This window comes from Choloepus didactylus, chromosome 1 (assembly GCF_015220235.1).
Source record: "Choloepus didactylus isolate mChoDid1 chromosome 1, mChoDid1.pri, whole genome shotgun sequence".
Taxonomy (NCBI): Eukaryota; Metazoa; Chordata; class Mammalia; order Pilosa; family Megalonychidae; genus Choloepus; species Choloepus didactylus.
The window spans coordinates 195008996-195033760 of record NC_051307.1 but is presented as its reverse complement, the minus strand read 5'-3'; the positions used below and the strand labels follow the sequence as shown (position 1 = coordinate 195033760).

The 24765-nt window shown below is 44.1% G+C and overlaps 1 protein-coding gene across 7 annotated transcripts in view; it reads left to right on the top strand.

The window, feature by feature from the left end:
• The window catches only part of CCDC13 (coiled-coil domain containing 13), a 78896-nt gene that overhangs the window by 23282 nt on the left and 30849 nt on the right, over positions 1 to 24765 (top strand). For 6 of the 7 annotated variants that reach the window (XR_005218573.1, XM_037848208.1, XM_037848202.1 and 3 more), the window contains exons 2-8: positions 2105 to 2331; positions 4154 to 4302; positions 14855 to 14997; positions 16733 to 16822; positions 20744 to 20860; positions 22064 to 22168; positions 23926 to 24087. Coding sequence is in view for 6 of the 7 variants with exons in the window: in XM_037848208.1 (XP_037704136.1) it covers positions 2105 to 2331; positions 4154 to 4302; positions 14855 to 14997; positions 16733 to 16822; positions 20744 to 20860; positions 22064 to 22168; positions 23926 to 24087 (993 nt within the window). In the remaining variant the exon portion in view is untranslated. Of the gene's footprint in view, positions 1 to 2104; positions 2332 to 4153; positions 4303 to 7429; positions 7465 to 14854; positions 14998 to 16732; positions 16823 to 20743; positions 20861 to 22063; positions 22169 to 23925; positions 24088 to 24765 lie in introns of those variants that run through there. The other variant, XM_037848221.1, reaches the window with a different exon arrangement.

Sequence of the window (24765 nt, the reverse complement as noted above, 5' to 3'; positions counted from 1 at the left end):
CTTTTTAGTGGGGACTGCCAGGCTTAGAGCTGTGCTTTAGAGAAATCAGTCCCTCAGCTAATGCAGGCTAGACGCAAGTGGGGTGAGGAGGACTGGGGGGCAGAGAGGGAAATAGGAACCTGTTTGAGCATCCCTACGGACAGAACCAACTGCCATTTGTTCACCAAATATTCATTTTGTGGCTGTTACATACCAGGCCCTTTTAGAGGCACTGAGGATACAGCGGTGAGCAACACCCCATTGCCAGCCATGGTGGAGCTGGTGGGAGGGAGAGAGCTAATAAACAAATGAATATATAATGTATCAAATGAAGCTAAGTTAAGTGCTACGGAGAAAGATAAAACAGGGTAAAGAGGATGAGGAGTAAAGGCAGGGATGCATTCTACAATGGAATGGTCAGGAAAGCCTCTCTGATAAGGTGACATTTGAGTTGAGACCCAAAGGAAATGAGGAAGCAAGGAAGGTGGATAACTGGGGGAAGAGCATTCCAGGAAGAGGGAACAGCAAGTGCAGAAGACTGAGGTGGGCTGAGCATGATAATGAGGGTGGTATCAGCGGGGATGGAGATATGGGGACAAATTTGAGGACATTTATGGGAATCACTGGGGTTTATCATTAATTGGATGGTAGCTGGATAGTGTGACTTGAAGCTTGCTTAAGGCAGGGGTGCTTAAACTGGCTGCACTTCAGAATCACATGGGAAATTTTTATTAAAAATTCCAATATCAGAAGTTCAAAACAGACAAAACATCTAGAATGTAGAAAGAGCTCTAACCACTCAATAAGAAGACACCACGATTTAAAAATGGGCAAATAATATGAATAGGCACTTCACAAAAGAGGATATACAGATGACCAAGAGCAAATGAAAAGATGCCCAACATATTCATCAGGGAAATGCAAATTGAGACCACAATGAAATACCCACTAGATTGACTAAAATTTAGACTGACCATACCAAGTGTTGGCAAGGATATAGAGCAAATGGAGCTCACATGCTACTGGTGAGAATGGAAAATGGTAGTGCCACTCTGGCAAAGATTAGCAGTTTCTTATAAAGTTAAATATACGGTTAGCATATAACCCAGCATTTCCACTTCTATGGATTTGCATAAGAGCAATAAAAACGTATGTTCACACACAGACTTACTTGTAATGAATATTCATATTGGCTTTATTCATAACAGCTAGAACTGGAGACAGTTCAGGTGCCCAGTAGCAGGTGAATGATAAATTTGGTGTATCTATACAATGGAATTCTACTCAGAACAAAAGGGAACAAACTAATGATGCATGTAAGCACATGGATGAATCTTGAAAATGTAGTGCTGAATGAAAGAAGCCAGGCACAAAAGATAGTGTACTGTATGGTCCCTTTTACATGAAATTCTAGAAAAGTCCAAAATATAATCACCCACAAGCAGATCAGAATTTGCCTGGGAATGGGATTGGCAGGGAGATTGACTGTAAAGGAACACAAAGTAACTTTTTGGGGTGATGGAAATGTTCTGTATTGTGATGATGGTGGTGGTTTACACAGGTGTCTGCCTTTGTCAAAAGTCATGTGTATACATATTCAGTGTATTTTATTGTATGTAAATTATACTTCAATAGAGCTGATTAAAAAGAAAACAGACAATTCATCTTCAATGGTAGAGTTCAGAATTGTGATTATTTGGGGGGACAGTTGACTGAAAAAATTTAATCATATCCCAGCCCTGTTCCTAGAAATTGAGATTTAATTGATCTGGGGATGGGCACAGGGAAGAGTTCCTAGGACAGTCAATTTCCAGTCAGGGTCAAGAGCCGCTGAATTAAGGGATAGGGAAGAATCAAGTGTTGGTCTGAATGACAGTGAGTGTTCTGATGCCATTCACATCTAGTGGCACATTTAGGGCTGGAGGAGGATGCTCAGTTCAGCTTTGGCTTTCAGATGATTAGAGGTAAGAGTGGGACTTCTGAGCTTCCACATGGACACACATGTTAAGCAGGAGACTACAGGTTTGGGGGCTGTAGACAGCACTGGCTTTACTGAGTGCTCTTGGGATTGGAAAAATGCATAGTTAGCAGTTTGCAGCAGCTCCTGCTCCCTTTTTACTCCTAGGGCAAGATGGCAGCTGATGAAGGCTCTCAGGACACCTTGAGGCTCCAGTTCAAGGCGCTGCAGGAGCTGCAGCACCAAAGGTTACAGAAGCAGATGGAGAAAAGGAAGGAGAAGGAACTGAGCCTCAAAAGCAGAGTCGATGGCCAAAAAGAGCCTTTGGAGATCTCTGACAGCCTCAGCCTCTTCCACACGGGGGAGCAACTCTCAAAAAACAGCTTCGAGCAGAGGTAAAATTCAAACTCCCGGGAGCATGGCAGTAAGGTGGGGAAAGCGAGGGAGAGATGACTGCACACAGGCATCAGCAGTCAGGATGAATATATGTGTTTTTATAAGTTGAGAGTGGTTTCAATACAGAGCTTGTTATTAAAGGCTTCAATATCGATGGAAAATCTGTGCTCCTGTGGACATAATTTGAAGTAGAGTGTATTTTATAAACCATTTAAAGTCCAATTGAAATTTTAAACTCAATAAAGTGTTTATTCACTTGAATTTTCCTTTGCAGTCTGTTTTTCATGAACACTCTGTTTGGATTTCCAAGGAGCCAGTTGGCTGACTGATAGTTAACAGATGATCATTGCCCCAAATCTCATCTGGGAATGTCCTCCTGTGCCAATTTCCCTTTCCTGAAATTGGTGAATTCCATGCCTTTTTTTTTTTTTTTTCACATTTGGTGAAAAAAGTTGGAAGGAGTCTTGATTTGCTCTAAATTTGAGAATGTTACACAGATGCATATGGATTTATACTGGTTTTTAGAAGCAGGAGTCTGTATTGCTACAAAATCCTCTGCTGGTCATTTTACTAAAAAATCACAACAGTTCTTGAACTGTCCCTTTGCTTCCAGTTTTGCCCAGAATCTATTTTCTCCATCTTCAAATTCTATTTTTTATGGTTTCCCAATTTTCAAAATGTTCTACTAAAAAAAAAAAAAACTGATTTGAAAAAAAAAATAAAGATTTCTCAATAGTTGAAAACAATCATTATGGCTCCTAAATTATGGCTCTGTGTTAACCACAGCTATTTCCAGATGACCTTTCCCCAAAACAGGGATCTGGAATTGGTGGAGACTTGAACCGTTGGTGGAAGAATAATGAAATAACAATAATAATAGTTATAATTGTAATTACTATTACTTTGGTACTTTAGCCCCTATAAATTATTTACTTCCTGGATATTGTCTCTATGGGAGCGTGTTTTGTGCCTAACAGGAGTGATGACAGATCCAACAATCATGTGTTTCTCATGTTTTAAATTTCTGGGAAAAACCTTGCATGACAACTTGTAATAGGCAAAACCAATCACCTGTTCTGATTTTCTATTGGGTTTACCCGAAACCTAAAGGCCTAGCTACAATTTTAGGCTGAGATAATTCTGATTTGGTGATACACACACATTTAAGACTATAATTTTCCTTCTAAGTATCACTTTAGCTGCCTCCCACAAGTTTTGATATATGTTGCTTCTGCTGTCATTGAGTAAAATACTTCATAATGCACATTATGATTTTTTCTTAACCCATAAATAATTTAGAAGTTTTTGCTTTTTAGTTCCAAACATATGATGGTTTTTTTTTAACTTTGGTTTTTGCTATCTTTTTAGTATTGATTTCTAATTTTAGTGTATTGCCATTACAGAAAATGGTCTGCCTGATGCCCGTTATTTGGAATTTATGAGACTGCTTTTGCAGCCTAGAATATAATAGATTTTTATACATGTTCCATGGATCCTTGAAAGGAGTTTGAATTGTCTGAGTGGAGGTTTTATATAACAGTCCATTGAATCCAGTGACTAAACAATGTTATTCAAATCTTTCTTCTTTTTCTTTAGTGTGTGTGTGTGCATGTGTGAGCTTAATCACTTAGTTCTAAGCATGTTATGTTAAAATCTGCTCATCAAGGTTTCCTTAATTTCTCCTTCCTATTTTGTACAGGCCAGTTATTACCACCTAGTGCCCAACCCAGGCACAACAGACCTGGGCAGTGGAAGGCCTGGTCCCTGCCAGTTGGCTCCGTGGCTTCTTGAGGGTGCAGTAATTCTGCCTTTGCCTTGTAGGGTGCTTGAAGACGAGATTGAGCAGCTTCGAGATCAACTCAGGGAAACAGTCGATGAAAATGGGAGATTGTATAAGCTGCTGAAAGAAAGGGACTTTGAAATCAAACACCTCAAAAAGAAAATAGAAGAGGACAGATTTGCCTTCACAGGTAGCTCAACCTTTGTTGCAACAGCCTGACCAATTTCCCTGCCCAGGAGTCTGGGAGGGTTGGCCCAGCCACCATGGACTCTTTCAGACAGGCCAAACAGCAGGTTGCAGAGGGAAGGTGCCCATTAGAGAGTGCCAAGGGTCAACTGTGGTTAAGCTTGTCCAGATGAGTTCAGGAAATGAGGGAGAGGATAGAGGAAGAAAGCAGGCCCAGGGAAGCCAGCCTGCCAGGAAAATGGGAGCACAAGGAACAGCAGGGACTGCAGGACAGCCAGCAAGCATTCCAAGCAATGTTGGTGACCCATCTGGGGCTCATGACAAGGGTTCTCCGTGATACTCACAGCAAGTTGGGTGAGCTGGGAGAGGATTTCATCTTGGTGCTTTGACTTAGACCTTGTGACATGGATGTAAAGCCTTAGTAGAGATGGGCATTTACTCTATAGCACCTGCTGTTGCTGCTCCAGAAAGATGGACAAGATATGGAAGTCTGTTATTCCAGGGGGGACTTCTTGAAACCCAGCCAACTTCAGTGAGGTCTAGGATGGACCTTGGCCCTGCAGGTCTGGGCTAGACCTTGGTTCTGTTGGTGGAGACCTTGACTTTGTGGCTCTGAGGATTACCTTTGCCCTGCAGGTGTAGGTTGGATGTTGGCTGTAGTTATGAGCTAGACCTTGACCCGGCAAGTCTTGTGGAGACTGTGGACCTGATTGTACTTTGCTCTGTGTACTCCCATTGCACAAGTTTCAGGTGGCTGATTAATAACACAGAAAGTCAGTGTCACCAATCACGGAGAGCTACAGGCTGACTGGGCATCTGCCAGAGTATACCTCCCTGCCTTTGAAAGTAAATGCCTTTGAAGCTAGGTCCACCCAGAGAACCAAGCCAGAGAACCAAAGACCCTTGTAACTTAATGCACCTCCCTCCATTCTTTTGCCTTCCCTGTCTAAAACAAAAACCACACGGATATAAAGGCTTTGTGTTGTGAGGAAGAGAAATACGCTCAACCTGACCCGGGGTCCAGATGTGGAAGGGGCAGCTTGCACTCTTACACTGCTGTAGAGAAGCTGACAGGCCCAAGGAGGAGCAAAAGATGCATCCCCTGCCCAGGAGACCTGGGAGACCTGGTTTTCCTAAGCTTGTCTCACTGTCCTCTGTCTCTTGCTGTCTCTGCCAACTTATTGGACTTACTCATGGCCTCATCTGATTGCCAGCCCCAACTCTCCTTCAGGACCCCTTAAGTCCAGTGTTCATTCTAAAGTCACTGCTTCTTATTCCCAACCTCATGTTCTGGAAAGAGATGTCTGACTGACTGAGCTCATGTTTTTAAACCAGGCCACAAGTAACAGGCTGCTGACAGCTGATGGATTGGTTTTCCTTGGGCTGTATTTTCATCCTGGATCTTGCCAGCAGTGTCCAGACAGAATGGGGTCCTGTGGTCCCATGTCTTCCCTTACTTGGTTTTCTCCCTCATTTTGCAGTTATAATACCCTCCTGAACTTCCTAAGCAAATGTGCCTGGCAGGTACATTTTTTGAGTCCTTAGGTATATGAACTTATCTTTATTCTAACATGATAGTTGATTAATGGTTTAATAGAATAGTTTTTATTAAAGTTTCCCTCTTGCATTATAACTTCCACGTGTGTCTGATCAAAGGTCTGATGCCATTCTTATTCTCAGATTTTTTGTATTTTCATTATTTTAGTTATTCATTCAATCAAGTACCTGTTTCATTCATTTATTGAGTACCTAATGAACAAAACCTAGACTTTCTCTCATGGAGTTTTCATACCTGTTGGGAAAACACAGGCAATGAACTGATTTGGAGGTGTTTGTTAGAATTCTGAAAAATTTGTCAACAATATGGCTTCTGGTGTGTGTACAGTGTGTTTAGGATTCATGTTGCATCACTCCAAAAATCTATTTATTGCTCAGTCACCACATTTTGAAGATACTAGTTTTGTGTTTTATCTGTATTCTTGTTTTGTGGCTGCTTTTTTTTTCTGACTTGGTTTTGCCAGTTTTTAAATTTAATTAGCTATTGGTAGAGGCAGTCTGAGATCCCATTTAACTCTTTCTGCCTTCTTTGCCTGAGTGTGTTGTACTCTGCATTTGTCAAGTCATGTGATATTATACATTTTTCATGTTGCGGCATTGTCTTCATAATTATAATTTTAATGACTGCTGAATATCCCACTGTATGGTGGGACCATATTGATGTTGAGCCATATTGGACATTTAGACCATTGTCAATTTCTGCCACTATTTATAACACTGAAGGGAACAACTTCATGTACACGTCTTCTTTCTTCTTTTGAATTATTTCTGTGGGAAAAACCACCAGGAGTAGGATTATTGGATCAGAGGTTATGTTAGTTACCTAGGGCTTCTGGAACAAATTACTAAGTACTTGGTGGCTTAAAACCACAAAAATGTATTCTCTCACAGTTCTGGAGGCCAGAAGTCCAAAATCAAAGTGTCAGCAGTGTTGATTCTTTCTGGCAACTCTGAGGGAGAATCTGTTCCATGCCTCTCTCCTAGCTTCTGGTGGTTGCCAGCAGTCCTTGGTGTTCCTTGACTTGTAGGTGTATCACTCCAGTCTCTGCCTCTGTCTCCACATGGCCTTCTCTATGTCTTTGTGTGTCTCCACTTCTGTCTCTTATAAGTGCACTTGTCATTGGATTTAGGGCCTACCCTACCCAGGATGATCTCATCTTGCAAGCCTTACCTTAATTTCATCTGCAAAGACCCTTATTCCAAATAAGGTCACATTCTGAGGTTCTGATGGACATATATTTTGGGGAGATGCTGTTCAACCCACTAAAAAGGAGATGAAGGTCTTTTCCAGAATGTCATATAAGTGGAATCATACAATATCTAATCATTTGACTCTGGCTTCTTTTACTTCTTTTACTCAGCGTAAAATCATCCATGTTGTTAACATGTATCAATAGTTCATCCCTTTTTTATTGTTGAGTAGATTCCATTGAATGGATGCACCACAATTTGTTTATTTGTTCACCTATTGATGGACATTAGGGTTATTTCAAGTTTGGGGCGATGATGAATAAAGCTGCTATAAACATTTGTATACAGTTTTTTTGTGTGAACATAAGTTTTCGTTTCTCTAGGGTAATACCTAGGAGTTGGATTACTGGGCCATGTGGTAAGTATATGTTTGACTTTCTAAGAAGCTCCCAAATAGTTTTCCAGAACAGCTGTACCTTTTTGCATTCCCAACAGGAGTGTATGAGAATTCCAATTGCTCCATATCTTCAAGCAAACTTGATATTGCCATTAAAATTTTTCCTTAGCCTTTCTAATAGTTATATAATGATATCTTACGATTTTAATTTGCATTTCCCTACTGGATAATGAAACTGAGTATCTTTTCATTTGCTTAGTTGTCATATCTGTATCTTCTTTGATGAAGTACTGTTCAACTCTTTTGTCCATTTTGTGATTGGAGTCTTTGTTCTCTTATTATTGAGTTTTGAGAGTTCTTTATATATTCTGGATACAAAGCAAATATGTGACTTGCATATATATTTTTCCCAGTCAATAGTTTGTCCATTCATTCATTTTTTTCTTTCATGGTCATGCAAAAAATTCTTTGCCTAATCCAAAGTCACAAAGATTTACTCCTAAGTTTTCTTGTAATATATACTTTTCCATATGAATTTTAGAGTTAGCTTATCTACAGCTACAAAAAATATTGCTAGGATTTTGATTGGATTTTGATTAAATCTATAAATCTATTTGGTAAGAGTTGACATCTTAACTATGTGAATTCTTCCAATGTATGAAAATAGTATGTTGTATGTCTCTATTTATGTACATGTTTTATTTCTTTCATATCATTTTGTAACTTTCAGTATACAAATCTTGCATATATTATGCTAGATTTATACCTCAATATTTCAGTTTTTTGGAGCTATTTTAAATGTTTGTTTTATCTCTAATTGTTGATTGTTAGTATATAGAAATAGTATAAATTGATTTTTGTATATTTATCTTGTATCCTGTAACCTAACAAAACTCATTTATTGGTTCTAGGAGGGTTTTTTTTTTTTTAAATATATTACTTGGAATTATATACATAGACAATTATGTTGTTGGTGAATAAAGACAGCTTTACTTTTTCCTTTCCAATCTGTATACCTTTCTTTTATTTTTCTTGCATTATTGCACTGGCTAGGACTTCCAGTATATTTTGAATCAGAATGGTGAGAATGGACATCCTTGCCTTTATCCCAGTCTGAGGGGAAAATCATTTAGTCTTTCACCACTAAGTATGGTGTTAGCTATAGGATTTTGTAGAACTTTTATCGGATTAAAGAAGTACTCTTCTGTTCTTCATTCTGAGGGTTTTTTTGATAAATGGATGTTGAATTTTATCACATGTTTTCTGCATCAATTGATGTAGTCATTGGCTTTTCATTTTTAGTCTATTGTGATCTATGGTAGATCACATTGAATGATTTTCAGATGTTGAACCAGACTTGCATTCTTGGGAAAACTCTACTTGCTCATGATGTTTTTCTTTCTTTCTTTTTTTTTTTTAATATAGTTTCTTGGATTTGATTATATTGAGGACTTTTACATTCATCTTCATGAGAAATGATTGTCTTTAGTTTTCTTTTCTTATACTGTCTTTATCTGGTTTGGTGTCATGGTAATGCTGCCCTTATGCGAGATTTAGGAAATGTTCCCTCCTCTTCTGTTTTCTGGAAGAGATTGTGTTGACTGGTGTTATTTCCTCTTTACATGTTTGGTAAAATTTTCCGTGAAACCATCTAGTTTTTGAGATTTCTTTTTCAAGAGTTTTAACTACATATTTCATTTCTTTAATAGATATAGGAATAGTTAGTTATCTAGTTCTTTTTGGATGTGTTTTGATAGGTTGTGGCTTTAAAGGAATAGGTCCATTTCTCTAAGTTGTGTTTTTGTGTATAGAGTTGTTCAAAGTATCCCCTTATTCCTTTTATTGTGTGTGATGTCAGTAGTGATATCTCTTTTATCCCTGAAGTTGTTCATTTTGTCTCTCTCTTTTTTCCATCTGAGTCTTAAAGTAGAACTTCAAATTGTTGATTTAAGATCTTTTTGCTTTTCTAATAAAATGCTGTAAAATTCCCTCTAAGCACTGTTTTAGCTGCATTGCACAAATTTTGACATGTTTATTTTCTATTTTGTTCAATTAAAATTATCCCCCACCCCCACCCCTGAGACTTCCTCTTTGTGGATTATTTAGATTTGTGTTGTTTAATTTCTAAGGACCTCTGGATTTTTTCAGATATCTTTTTGTTACTGATTTCTAGTTTAATTACACTGTGGTCAGAGAACATACTTTGTGTTGTATCAATTCTTTTCTGTTAAGGTTTATGATCTAGGATATGGTCTGTCCAGAATAGTCTATGTGCCCTTGGAAGGAATGTATATTCTGCTGTTTTGTTTTATTTTGTTTTGTTTTGTTTTGTACAAAGTGTTCTATAAACATCAATTAGATGTACTTGGTTGCTACCATTAATCAGTTCTTCTGTGTCCTTGCTGATTTTCTGACTATTTGTTCCATTGATTACTGAAAAAGGAGTAATCAATGATAATTGTGGATTTATCTAGTTCTCCTTTCAATTCTATCACATTTTGCTTCACTTATTTTATGACTTTGCTGTTATTGTATACACTTTAGAATTGTATATCTTTTTGTTGAATTGACCCTTTTATCATTATGCAATGTCCCTTTTTTCCCCTGGTAATTTTCCTTGCTCTCAAGTCTACCTTATCTGAAATTAATATAGCCACTCCAGCTTTCTTTTGATTAGTGTTTTCACGTTATATCTTTTCCCATCCTTTTTCTTTTAACCTACTTATATCATTATATATAATATGGATTTTTTTATATGTAGCATATAGTTGGGTCTCTTGCTTATTTGCTTAATCCATTCTGATACTTGCTTTCTTTTAATTGGTGTGTTTAGACCACTTACATTTAATGTAATTATTAATATGTTTGGATATCAGTGTCTACTATTTTATTGTTTGTTTTCTGTTTGTTTTCTTTGTGTTTTTTCCTCTGTTTTCCCTTTCTTGCCTTCTTTAGATTATTTGTGTATGTATTTTAGTATTCCGTTTGGATTTTTTACTATATTTTTATATAGGTTTTAATGATTGCTCTAGGTTTTATACTGTATTTCTTTGTAATTTTTTTGCCCTAATGATTACAAAATGCATACTCAACTTTTCACAGTCTATTTAGAATTAATATTTTATCACTTCAAGGGGAATGTGGAAATTTTATCATAGATAGGTCCCTTTACCTTCCTTCCTTATATATTGAATTTTCATATGTATTATATCTATATATATTGAACATCCAACCAGACAATCTTAATTTTTGCTTTCAACCACTGTGAATATTTTAAAGAATTTAAGAAGAGAAAAATGATCTATTATATTTACCGAGATATTAACATTTCTGTGCTTGCCCAGTTGCTGCTGCCACCACTATCACAGGGTTGCAGTTTCAAAGAGTGGGGCTTGCCTGGGAACAGGGTTGAGAAAATAAAGGAAAAAAAAAGGGATTTCTTCCACTCTTTCTGGGCCCCCCTTCTTTCTTCTCAGACTAGAGAGGACTTCTCTTGGACTTCTTCTGTTTGTTCCTATGCCCTGTTCCAAGATCTGCACTGCTTTGAGTCCTGGGAGGGAAGAAAACAACGGAACAGGAAACTCACCTCTGGACCACTTTTACTTCTAGTCCTAGTTTCCTTCTCTAATCTGCCTGCCAGTTTCAGAGCCCTCATATGACTGCTTCATGCATTCCAGGGTTTTTAGTTGCATTCAGTGGGAGAGGTAGGGTGGAGTGTGCTTATTCCTTCTTAATCAGAACCAGAACCTCTGCTGAACTTTCATTTCTTTAACTGCTCAGTGGATGACTTTCCCAGTCATTTTTTAATATCTTCTTTCCCCCTACAGCATCTATAAAAGGAGCAAGGGATCCAAATGTGCCATCTCTGTGCTAAATGATGCTCATCTCCCTCTAGATACCCCAGGATCCTAGGTCTGTTCTGAGACTTTCTCTCTTTTTAAAAAAATTTTTTAAGTTTTTTTAAATGCAATTTTATTGAGATACGCTCACACACCATATAATCCATCCAAAGTATATAGTCAGTGGCTCACAGAATCATCATAGAGTTGTGCATTCATCACCACAATCAATTTTCAAGCATTTTCATCACTCCAAAATGAAGAAAAAAATATAAAAAAATAAAGGAAATAAAAAGAACACCCAAACCATCCAAGACCCGTTATCTCTCCCTATATTTATATATTTTTTGTCATTATTTTATTACTCCTCTGCTCATACACTGGTTAAAGGGAGTGTCAGTCACCAGCTTTTCACTATCACACAGTCACACAATAAAAGCTATATAGTTATACAGTTATCATCAAGAATCAAGTCTACTGGATTACCATTCAGCAAATTCAGGTATTTCCTTCTAGCTATTCTAATACACTAGAAACTAAAAAGGAATATCTATATAGTACATAAGAATAACCTCCAGATTGAACTCTCGACTCTATTTGAGACCTCTCAGCCACTGAAGCTTTATTTTGTTTCATTTCTTTCCCCCCTTTTGGTCAAGACGGCATTCTCAATCCCACAATGCCAGGGCAAAGCTCATCCCTGGGAGTCCTGTTCCTCATTGACAGGGAGACTTACACCCCTGGGAGTCATGTCCCACATAGGGGGAGGATAGTGAGTTTATTTGCGGAGTTGGCTGAGAGGAAGAGGCCACTTTTGAACAACAAAAGAGGTTCTCTGGGGATGACTCTTAGGCATAATTATTAGTAGGCTTAGCTTCTCCTTTGCAGGAATAAATTTCATAAGGGCAAGCCCCAAGATTGAAGGCTTGGCCTATTAAATTGGGATTTCCTAATGCTTGTGGGAATATCAGGAAATCCCCATGTAAGGAAGTTTAATATTCCCACATTTTTCCCCAGTCCTTTAAGGGGACTTTGCAAATACTTTTTTATTTTCTGCCCGAAGTACTCTGGGGCGCATTGGGGTATCATATTAACCTGTACAGAATAACAAAATCTCATTTCCTGTTCTAGGTTCCGTGCAACCATGTTGTTTAGATAAACTGACCATACAAGTTGTATTAGAAAACACGCTACAGAGAATATGAATTTTGTACCACATAAACATCTCTTAAAGAGCAGTCAAAACTCAGGAATAGATGTGACTGCTGTAATAGCTTATAATCCACGAACCTTTACAACAAGCTTCGTTGAACACTCGGCACCCCTGCATCGTCGATTGCCCAATCTCTGTCCACATTCTGTTCCCTGGTACCTATGTTTTTGAATTCAATTCTCAGCATTTTGAGTCCTTTCTCTGGATGTGTCCTTACCCTTTTCAGCAAATGTGAGGTTGCAACTCCTTGTTTGTGCAAGCCTGGGCTAAGTTTATTTGAAAACTGTCAAGTGCCTTTGTTTTGCCTTCTGCCAGTTGTCGCTCTCAGTCTCGTCCTGCGATGCATCCAGATCATGTTGAAAAGTAGATCTGAGAAGGTTTCTGTTCTGGTTTGCTAATGCTACCGTTATGCAAAATGCCAGAAATGGATTGGCTTCTATAAAAGGGGGTTTATTTAGTTACACAGTTACAGTCTTAAGGCCATCAGGTGTCCAAGGTAACGCATCGACAATTGGGTACCTTGACTGGAGGATGGCCAATGGCATCTGGAAAACCTCTGTTAGCTGGGAAGGCACGTGGCTGGTGTCTGCTTGCTCCCAAGTTACGTTTCAAAATGGCATTCTCCAGAATGTCTGCATCAGCTTCCAACGCCATATTCAAAATGTCTGTCTCAGCTCCAGCCAGCTGTGAGCTCCTTCTGTCTGAGTTTTTATAGCGCTCCAGTGAACTTATCAAGGCCCACACTGAATGGGCAAGGCCACGCCTCCATGGAAATTATCTAAACAGAGTTATCACTTACAGTTGGGTGGGTCACATCTCCATGGATACAACCTAATAATCCAAAGGTTCCAACTTAATCAATACTAATATGTCTGCCCCTACAAGAATGCATCAAAGATAATGGCGTTTTCAGGGACATAATATATTCAAACTGGCACAGTGTCCCTGCCAGTTATCTACCACTGGAGTTGAGAAGTACTCAGGGAACTTGCATACCATCTGACCAAACCTATCATTGCACACATGGGGAACTACACTCCAGAGAAGGCAAAGGACTGCTAATCAGTGGTCAAGCTAGGCTAGCTCCCCTGCCTGCCTGTGTGTAGCACCCATACCATGTGACTCCCCCTATTACTGCCTCCAGCCCTCTCTTCCTCAGCCTCCTTCCCTTGACCACTGCATTCCAGCTACTCTGGCCTCCTTCAGGTTCTGCAGACACTCTGGGCATTCCTGCCTCAGGACTTTTGCACTTGTTATTTCCTTTGCTCAGAAGACTCTTTCCAGATGAGCTCAATCTTCTTCATTGTTTGATCCCTCACAGCATTCATTCAGGTCTCTGTTCACACATTACCTCTTCAAAGAGGCCTTTCCTGCCCCCTCCATCTAAAACAGCATCACCACATCACTCTCTACCCCCTTGCCAAGCTTCAGTTTATTTCATAGAACTTACCCCTCCCAGGTATTATAATTTATATTTACTTGTTTGTTTGTTTGTTTTATCTATTTCCTCCACTAGGATATAAACTCCATGAGTCTTTTTTATTCACCACTGAGTCCCTAACACCTAGGGTATCCAGTCCTTGGTAGAAATTCAGTAAATATTTGTTAAACAAATGTCTACATTTGTACTGGTTAGGTGTTACCACAAAACTCTGCATAACAAACAACACATAATCTCAGTGGCATTCAGAGATAAGCAGTTATTAGCTCAAACATCTGAGGGTTTTGGCTGGTCTGGACCAGGCTTGGCTTGGGTGGTGTGGCTTGGTTTCCACACATCTCTTATCCTCTTCCTGGGACCAGCCAGCCAGCCTGAGCAGATTCTTCTAGTGAAGATGGCATGAGCAAAACAGGCAAGCCGAACTGCACAAGTGCTTTTCACACTTCTTGCATGTTATCTGCCACCATCCCCTTGTCCAAAGCAAATCACATGACTGAGCCCAAGTCACAGTCAAGCAGGCATAGAGGAATCAAAGTGACTACACCCTAATCCCAGAGGGCACAGCAAAGTTACAGGGCCTGGGGTGTGGATGTAAAATCCTGGCACTGGAGATGGCATAAGAATTGGAGCAATGAACCTGTCTCCCACAGAGCTAAAATTCTACTCTCTGATTTTGTAATTTGCCTTCACTGTTTAAGGGCTAGAACATACACAATCTCCAAGTGACTATATTTCCACTCACTGGAGCTGGGTCTCAGGGCTTCTAGGTATGTAGTGACTTGCCAGAGCCTCTGTCCCTTTGAGTGTTCATGCCAAGCAGTTTTAGCTTTTAAAAGTCTGGTGCTGTTGGTGCTGTGGCATGAGTTTGACATGCAGGCCTGTGTTTTTAATTGGTCTCACTGTTGTCCTTCATTTTAGGAACAGCCGGTATGGCTGGAGATGTAATCGCCACCAAAATCGTCGAGCTGTCCAAAAAGAACCGGGTGTTGATGGCAGAGTCGGAGGGTGCTAAAACCAGAGTGAAGCAGCTGACCAATCGTGTCCAGCAGCTGGAGCGGGAAGTGAGAGGCGTCTTGGTCATTCCTGCCTCTGGAGGGGACTCCCAGGATCCTGGGCCACTCTCCTCCAGAGAGGGAGCCACATTTAGATGCTTGGGGTCCTTCTGAAGGGCTGGTGGGTCAGTGATTGCAGTGAGTTCCTCAGTCTTTGTGTTGCCCAGAGAGAGGGGAGGTGTATCAGGAAGCAAGGGGGACACAGGCCATCAAGGGACAGGTTGGCATCATGGTTAAGGACACAAACCTGGAGCCTGGCTGCTTGGGTGTGAATCTCAGCTCCGTTGCTTACTTGCTTTGAGACTTTGTGCAAGTTATAAGCTCTCTAGGCCTCAGTTTCCTTATCTGCTACATGGCAATAATAATTGTACTCACTCAAAGGTTTTATGAGGATTAAATGAGCATAACATTGTAAAATGTTTAAAACAGTGCCTGGCATGTAGTAAGCATTACATAAGTATTTATTAAATAAATTAGAAGGATCCTCACTTATGTAAACAAAGTTATTTAAATCAATTAACAGAGATCCTGGCTCATTTGAAGCTAGAGGCAGGAGCATTCCACCTGTCTCACTGTTATCCCTCTCCTTTCTGCTGCCACCTGCCCTCCTGTAGCTGACTGCAAATCCCTCTGGATGGGCAAGAGCACAGCCCAAGTTCACAGTCCCATAGGAATTGGAATGGAATCCCTGTGCAGGAGGAACCTACATGGCCTCTCCTTATGCAGCTGAAGGAGCTGAGGCTGCAAAGGCTGAGGGACTTTCTCAAGTCATACAGTCAGTAGGTGATGGCACTGGATTCCAAATCCAATTCTGCTGCCCTCCAAAATCCACCTTAGTCACTTTACTGGACATTGAATTAGAGCTTCTTTAGTCTGTGACATATATTTTGAGCACCATCTCAGGCTCTATGCCATACCCTGAGGACACTGTGAGAAGCAAAATAGAGATGGTCCCTGCCCTCCCCGGAGACAGACCAGCACCAATCTGTAATTTAGTTATAAATGGTGAGAGAGGAAAAGGAGAGCACATTGATAGGGAGCCGTGGCGGTGGCAGTGGGAGGGCTGCTCAGGGTGTCCAGGGAGAACCTCTCAAAGGAGGAGCGCACAGTGGGTGCCCGGAGGAGGAGAAGGGGTCAGATGTGGCAAGTGGGAGGGTGATCTATGCAGAGGGCCAGCAGATGCCAAGGCCCTGAGTGGGGAAGAAGGCCTGAAAGACCGGTGTGGCCGTGAGTGGAACGAGAGGAGGTCAGATCAAGTCTCGTCGGGCAGGGCATGGTCTTTGTGTGAAGAGCAATTAGGAGACCACTAAAACATCCATTGACTGTTCAGGGTGGTCTTGGCCACCGGGCCGTGTACCTTGTGGCACATTTCTCGCATCCCCTTTTCAGGTACATGAGATCCATAATTCCTTTCTCTCTGCCATGCAGGGCTGTTGTTAGAAAATCAGGAGACAGGCTCTGGCTGCAGTGTTAATGCTTATTAAATTGTCTCTAGGGCACCAGTGTTAGTGAATCCTAGGGCTACTCTTACCACGCAACTAGGAAGTGGGGCAGAAAACCAATTAAACCCTCTCCCATTGCCGAGCAGCTTGTAAAGGTGAATTTATCCACTAATGAGCCTAAAGTGAGCTGAGAGGGCAAACTACTGACCGGTAACTGCACACCCAATGGCACCAGAGCACTTCACTCGGATTGCACAGTTGCCAAACAATTAAATATTGAGTGCAAGGATTTGCTTTTTCAGTTGCAGATGGCCCTGGGCAGGCTGCCAGCCCAGGGGGGCACCGATGCAGGAGCCAAGCTGCCGAGAGCCCAGATGGGAGACAGAGCCTTGGTATGAATTCTCTTCTGTGCTGGGGAGTCAGCCTGGGCCTCCCTCCTCCACGGGAGTGTAGGTGTCTCTGCCTTGCGTCCACCCCCATCCCATTGCTGTTGCTGCTGGGGACACCCTGAGCATAGGGGCTCATTATCCACCATTAGCATCCTCAGAGCAGAGCATCAGGGACCAGTAAGCCGGCCACTGGCCTGAGGCCAAGGATGCCCCCAGATCGGCCAGGGAAGGTCCACCTCTAATTCAGTCCCCATGGTGGGAGGCTTGGAGGGGGCCAAGAACCCCTAGAAGCTCAGGTCCAGGAGAAAAGCCCTGGTCCACCTGGCCTCCCACTCTCAGCCCAGCCATCTCCTTTTACAGCATCCTCACAGAGAGACATTCAGCCCCAACCTTACCCCTGGAGCAGGGAGCTCACTCCTGCCCAATTCCTATGTCCTCTTCTTTATGGGGCAGTTCAGTTGTAAGGAGCCTTTCCTTTGTGGAAATCTACAGAGTGAAACTGATTGTTAGGAATGGGGGCTTGTTTGCCAGATTCCATCTTACTAAACCAGCATGCCACCCATGAAATCCAGGAGATGGGAATCGCAGCTCTGTAAAAGGACAGAGGTCTGACCCAATGGGCTGCCAGCTTCCGAATCTCCAGAACATCGCAGGAGGCCTTCCCAGAGGTTTTCTTGGGAAAGCCACAGGGAGCCAAGCCTTGGGAATCCCAGTTTAATGTTCCTTCTCCAGCTCCTTCTTTGTCTGTTGCCTCTACCTCAGGGTCAGGATGTCTCACACCTGTTCTGATGAGAAGTTGGTCCTTGGTGTACAGTGGGGGCCCCTCAGAGTTCCAGGGGTTAAAATGCTTCCTTAAGGCGAGTCTTGTGTAAACAACTCTCATTGAGGAGGAGGCAGCGAGGGGGTCCTGCCCTGGGCAGAGGCTGGACAGAATGCTCCTGAGGGCCTTTCCTCACTCCCAGGGACACTGCTAAGCTGCCTCTGGTTTATTCCAGACCATTGAGCACGTCCATGTCCTGGCTGGGGCCACACTGGGCAGGAAACTGCTTGTTCAGCTACTTGTTGAGCTTCATGTGATTTTCTGAACCCTGTAGCAGAGGGAATCAAAGACAGAGCCTGTTTCATAGGACCCTCCCAGTCCAAGAGGCAAGATGAGCTTCCCTATTGAAAGCAGGATGTGGACAGGGCCTTCAGAGAGCGCCCCAGGCCTCTGAGTTCAGCAAAAGGAGGACATCTTCCACTTGAGGCAGCAGGAAGGTGGGCTGGAAGAGGGGCTCCTTGAGGTGGTCCGTATTGAAGAAGTAAGCTAGGGAGGGGCCTTCCAGAGAGAAAAGTACTCACAAAGGTACAGAGGCTGAGAGGCAGTAAATATTTCTACCTGGTTTGCTTAACATAGTGTCGGCTGCACAAGGGGGAAAAGGCTGAGGTGGCGCTTCCCACAAAGGGAGAACTTGAATAGCACCTGGAGCAGGTGTTTCCACCTCATTCTGTGGCCGAGGGTGCCTTGGGAGGGTTCTGACAGCAGAGTGTATCCTGGGCTCCAAGACTCACTCTGTCAGCACAATGTGTTTTCTCTGGCATCTTCTGATCAGAGGGAGAACAAAAGCAATGTTGCACCTCATTAGACTGTTCCAGGGGGGCCCAAGCCCATCCACACTCCAGAGGACTGCAGGCCCAATCCACATTCCAGCCCCAGCTCCAAAGCACATTCCAGATTGGAGTTGAGTGCCCTCCCCTCAGCAGGGCTGTGGGAGGCTATGGGGAGCGGCACTGGCATTGTCTGCTCCCCTTGGACTGCACTCGAGTGGTTCCCTCCAAAAACACAGCCCGGGGAGGGGAGGGACGTACCCATGCCCAGGTCCCCCACGAAGCCTGTGGAATTTCAGTCTGGGCAGAAACAGCCCTGAAATGGCCGGGAGGTAGGGTGGGCCCAGCCACCCTAGGAGGACTGGGAACTGGCAGATGCAGGCCCCAGCCATCTCTAGAACACCATCTGTCCTCGGCCCCCTTTATCAGCTGCCCACCCAAGCCAGGCTAGGCACCCCCACATCTCCCGCTGTCAGAACTCAGCCCCAGACAGGACCCAGCTCTGAAGTCCCCTTTACATGTATGATTTCATTGACTCTCATGGGTACCCTGGAAACTGGTGTTGTAACCCCTCTTTTACAGATGAAGCCTGGGGAGAGGTCATCACCTTGCCTGGGTTCTAGATTCAGGTAGTGCCGTTCCCACACTCTGAGCAAACCAAATAAATGCTGTGTGGGAAGCTCATGGACCCCTGTAGCTCCTGGCATCTGCTGCTCGTCAGAGCCAAGGGGACGCCCACACTGCAGATCTGACGGGCTGGGGGCATTGCTTCCCAACCCAGGGTGGATTTGAAGCTGCACATTGGCAGAGGAGAAGACGACAGGCACCCAACAGCAGGCAGGCAGGCAGAAGGTCACAGGAAAAAATGGTTAAAAAAAAAAACAAGGATATACTTGTGGTTTATAAATTATATAAATTCCCAGTTTACAAAGCCCATTCCCATTGGTTGTACTATTTAGCCTCATAGTAGTGCTGTTTGGAAGCAGAACAGAGAAGTATTTTCATATCCATCCCACAGATGAGGAAACCAGATGAGGCTAGGGTTTCTGGACCACATGTCCAGGTCTTTTTTCCTCGAGTACTGGTTTTCAGCTGGGCTGCTCAGACCCCTGGGGTGTCCTTGCGTCTGGCCTTCTCGCTGGCATTTCCGTGAGGTTTTGTTTGTGACTGCTGAGAAAAAGATCAGAAAGCCACTGCAGCACCCACCCTGCTTCCCGGTGGTGCAGCCTACTGGGTGGGTGAGGGCAGCTGTGGACGGTGTCAGCGTCACTGCCTGGAGACATGCCTGGCCCACCAGCTGCCATTTCTGCTGCTGTGATTTCCGGGATGAGCAACAAGTGATAATGGGAGAATCAGCTAGGGCAGGAGAGGACCAGAAGTGATCTCACTTCTGTAACCCTCAACCAGCTGGGTCCCCATGGGCGAGTTACTTCCTCTCTCCAGACCTTATTTCCATCGCTTATAGAAGGGGTTTGACCCTGGAGGTCCCTTTAATGCCAGACTCTGAGTCTGTGCTCAGAAACCTCTGCTGAACACAGAGAGGTGGGCAGCATGTTTGAGAAAATGTTACATCCAAATGGTTTGAATCAACATTATTTTTTTAAAATGTGTATTGCTAAGCATTCTAGCAGGCCAAGTTTTCATGGTTGCTGCAGTTCTTTAAGCCACCAAGATGGAGTATTAAAGCAGGGATAAGTATTAGATGGGGATTAGAGTGGGTCCTTATTGCTTTCTCTGGGTGCACTGCCAAGAAAGAGAGGCCAGAGTCCCTCTGCCAGGGTTTTCAGAGGCCAAGGCCCAACCTGATTATTCCCAGGAGAAGGAGGCCCTAGTTAGGATGGCCATGGCCCTGCAGCCAAGCTGGGGGTGCCTCTTGACTGGGAGCGAAGACAGATTAGCTGTGTCACTGGTCTCTGAGCACAGGAGGGCGATTCCACACCAAGAAGTGTCTGTGGTGTGTGTGCAACCTTCATGTGGGGATGGGGAGCCTACAGGCCTTCCTCCCCAACACACCCCACTGATGCTCCACCTCTGTGGCACCTTATGCACGTGTATTTGTGCAACACTGAGCATAGAGCTCTGTCCCCAGATAGGGCTGCCAGGGTTCAAATCCACGCTCTACCTTTACCAACCAGATACCCTGATCCAAAGGGCCTTACCTTCCACCAGCCCTTATAAAATGGTGCTGACAATAGAACCAACTCACAGGGCACGAGGGGAGAGGGTTGTGAGGATTAAATGAGTTAGTCCATGTCAAGCAGTTAGCACAGTGCTCAGTACATACTTGGATAAATGGGGGCTATGATTATTATTACTCCTCCCATCCTTCCCAAACAGCCAGAGACCCCAGAGGTAAAGATCCTTCAGGACAGGCTGGCGGCCGCAAACCTGAAGATGAGCGACCTGCGCAACCAGATCCAGACCGTGAAGCAGGAGCTCAGGGTGGCCCAGAAGGTAATTCAGAGCCAGGGCTCAGGTGTTCTTTTCTGGCTGGGGCTGGGTTTGGGAAGAGCACCGTGGGACAGTGGGTTCCATTAAGAAGCCGGGAGCATCATGCTGCTTGCTCTGGCTGTGCCTCCAGATCTGGTGATCACCTTCCCACCACCTCTGGGCGCAGACCCATTGGGAGGGCAGGGTCGCTGGCCGCCTGAGGGGCCCTCCGCGCATGCCCTTGTGGCACTCCCCCTGCTCCAGACCCAAGAAGACAGCGTGGTCCAGCCAGGGAGACTTCTTTAAAATTTTCCTGTGCCACCTCGTCCCAGTAGATCTTGGATCTCCTTAATAAGCCACCTTGGATTTGGAAGCCTGACAAGACCTGCCTCCTGCCCTCTGCTCTCTATAATATTAGAAAATGAATAGGTTGCTTGTTTATTAAAGGCCCCATTCAAAGAAGAATATTTAGACTTGGGACACAGGCCCAGCCTGTTTGTTATGTATTTTTATTCACATAGTGAATTCTCTGGCATTTGTCTTCCCTGCTGGAACCACTCAGACCAGCCAAGTTTTCCAAAACAGTGTTCTATTGTGGAAACAAGCCCCAGAGACTTGGTACACTGGATCGGGTTTCCATGACGGGCTTCGGAGGAGCCCCGGTCACAAGCTGGAGCGGACTCTTTCCACCTAAAAGCCTTGAGGTGGGGCCTGATCAGGGTCCTTCAACAGCCACAGAGTTGGATCCTTCTGGAGCCACAACATCCCCGACTGACATTCCATAGCCCTCCTCCTTGCCACGCTCAGGGATGGTCACTTGTCGGTGGCTTCTGACGGAGGGCAAGGCCCTGTGGCAGTGCACTCCCTGTAACCATCCAGAATCATCTGGGTTCTAGGTGACAGGCGAAGGGGATAAGGAAACTTTGTGGTTCGCTCATCCCAGAAGATGACAAGGGCAGGGGACCCTTCTGACCATCGTCGGCAGTTCCGTGGCTGCTCTAAGAATCATCCGGGATGTGTTGGGGACAATAGGTTTACAACTTCCCTGGGGATGGCTGCTCTGGGATCGTGGAAAACTGGCCTTTGAAGGCCATGCTCTGAGGTGGAGGAAGGTGGTATGGGTGGAGGCCGGGCCCTCACAGGAGCCCCACATACCCACAGTGCATTAGGTGTCTGAGGGTAGAAGGGTGACCTCCTGGCCTCACGGAACGCCCCACCTTATTTCAGGTCTTGGCCAGTGAGGTTGGAGAAGACGTGAACATCCAGCAGCTCCTGTCCAACCCCGGGACCTGGCGGGGTCGGGCTCAACAAATTCTCGTTTTACAGAGTAAGGTGAGTGAGTCAGTGGACTTCTCCTGGCCCTGAACAAAGGGCTTATAACACCCCACGAAAGACCTGCACAAATACGTGTTAGAGACTTAAGCACACAGAACCCCAAAAAGACCTTTAAGGGCTACAGAGCACCTCCCCCTGACCAGCCAGATTTTAATTTGTTATTTAACGAACAAGCACTTACATAACATTTACCACGTGCCAGGCACTGCTCTAAGCTCTCAGCAAATGCCAATGCCTTTGATTTGATTCATTTTATTCCAGACATCTTTTTGTCCTAGTTCATATAAATTTGCGTGACTGTTGTAATTGTGGGCTTTTTCCAAACAGTTTTGTCCAGATGCTCATAGTCTTTTGAAAGTTTTAATTACCCAATAGAAACCCAGCCTTGTCTTCCTCATTATTTTCTAAATATTGTAGAGCATACTTAAAGGCTAAGAAATAGGAGCTCTGGAGCCAGACTGCTGTGATTCAGATCTCAGCTCTGCTGCTCACAAGCTGTGTGATCTTGAGCAAGTTACTTAATCTTTCTGGGCCTCGGTTTTCTCACCTGTAAAATGGAGATAATACCTTCCTCATAGCGTTGTTGTGGGGTTACATGAAATAACATATGTAAAGTACCTAGAAAAGTGCCTGGCCCTAATAAGCACCCAGCAAGTTAGTTATTATCGTTGTTGTTAAATTGTATAAATAATAGGAAATAATGCTGCATTCTTTAACGCTTAGATGGAATTACCACGCAGAGCCACACGAGGGCGGTGATATGCACTTTCAAAGCAAGTCTGCTGCCCTTTGCCAGTGATATTGGTGAATTTTGCCTTCTTTTCTGACTCAGGTTTACCCAACTTTGTTCCATCATTTGGTTGTGCCGACATGGAAGCCAGGGTTAGAAGAACACTTAGGTGTTATCCGCTTCAAGCCCAGTCTGAGGAAGGCCTTACTCTTTGGGCTGATATCCACGTGGCACGTGCCAGGTGCCGAGAGCCTGTGCATACCCGGCCGTGGGCTGAGGGCTTCACCTAGGCCATCTTGGGGTTTCTCAAAGTTGCTTAATCCTAAATCACCCATACTGCCTGTTAAAATGCAGATTCCCAAACCCTTCCCCTGGAGCTCTGATGTGTTGGTCTGGAGTGGGGCCCAAGATCTGTCATTTTAAGAAGCAACTTGGAGAATTCCCAGGCTCAAGAAAGTTTGGGATCCTGAATCCTCATAACAATCTTATGCAAGGTATATCCAGAGGCTCATTTTACAGATGAGGCAACTGAGATTCAGAGAAGTTAAGTAACTTGAGCATAGTCACACAGCCAGTGAAACTTTGAGCCAGTCTCTCTTCTCCTGAACCCTGCCCTCCCTCTGCAGTGTCTCCTGACAATGGCCAGGAACCCATGGGCATATGAGGAGCCCTCCTGGATTTCTGGTTGTTAGAGTTCTTCCTTGTACCGAGACCCACTACCCTTTTCCTCCCAGGTTCCTGGAACCATATGCTTCTTGCCCTCAAGCAGCCCTTAAGAAATGGGGTGGTTTTTCTCATTTACCATGAAGTTTCTCTTATCTAAGTGAAACCTCTCTGTCATCTCTCCCTATTTTGCACAAGATGCCAACTCAGATCCCCTACCCCCCACCCCAGTTCCTCTCGTATGGGGTTTCCCCAGCTGTGCAGAACAGTGGTTTGGTATTCTGTCTTGTAGGGTCTCTAGGCAGCCCCTCTGAGTGTGCCTGCAGACCCACCATTGAAGGATATGTTTTACTACCCCCAGGTTCGAGAGCTTGAGAAGCAGTTGGGACAGACCCGGAGCCGGTCTGTGGGAACAGCCGGTGATGAGCTGTCCATCCATCCAGACCCAAGGAAGCTGTCAGCGCAGGATAAAAACCTGTTGAGGATCCGCAACTTGGAAAGGGAAAAACAGGAAGGCTGGGAGGTAATGCTTGCCCAGTGAGGAAAATGGCATCCCTGTGAGGGATCTGAGGCACATGTGGTTGGAAGCTCTGAGCCATCCCTTGTAGGTAGGAGGAACCTGGGGCCTTGGGTCAACTCTGTGCATGGTCTCTGGTCCCACTGATCCTACTTGAGCTGCCTGGCTGGGGCCTCACCCTAAGTCCAGTTTGTAGGTACTTAATGGACTTTGGGTGGTCCCATTCTTGGCTGCTTTGGAGATGTAGGACCTGAAACTTCCATTATAAAGGAGAGAAAGAGAAGGTCACAGTCCCAGAGGTGTGATAGTGTTAGATGAGGCTTAAAAGGGAAGAGCTCCAGCTGATGAAAAAGGTCGTCAGGCTGGCATCAGCACTAGCTGGCTGGATCGAGAGTGTCAGCAGCCTAACTGTACTAGTCCTAAGCAACAAAGGGAATTTACCAGCCCATGTAGATGAACAATTCGGAGATGCCTAGTTTTAGACACAGAGGGATCGAGGGACTTTGGGACTTGGTCTTAGCACACTTTCCCCCTGGTTGGCTTTGCACTTTTCCATGGCAACCCCTGGTAGTCCCAGCTTATATCCTCCAACTCAGTCCCTGCAGACAAGGGGCTTCTCTTTTCCAGTAGTTCCAGCATTGAGTCCCCTTGGCCTAGCTTGGGTCATGTGCCCATCCCTGAACC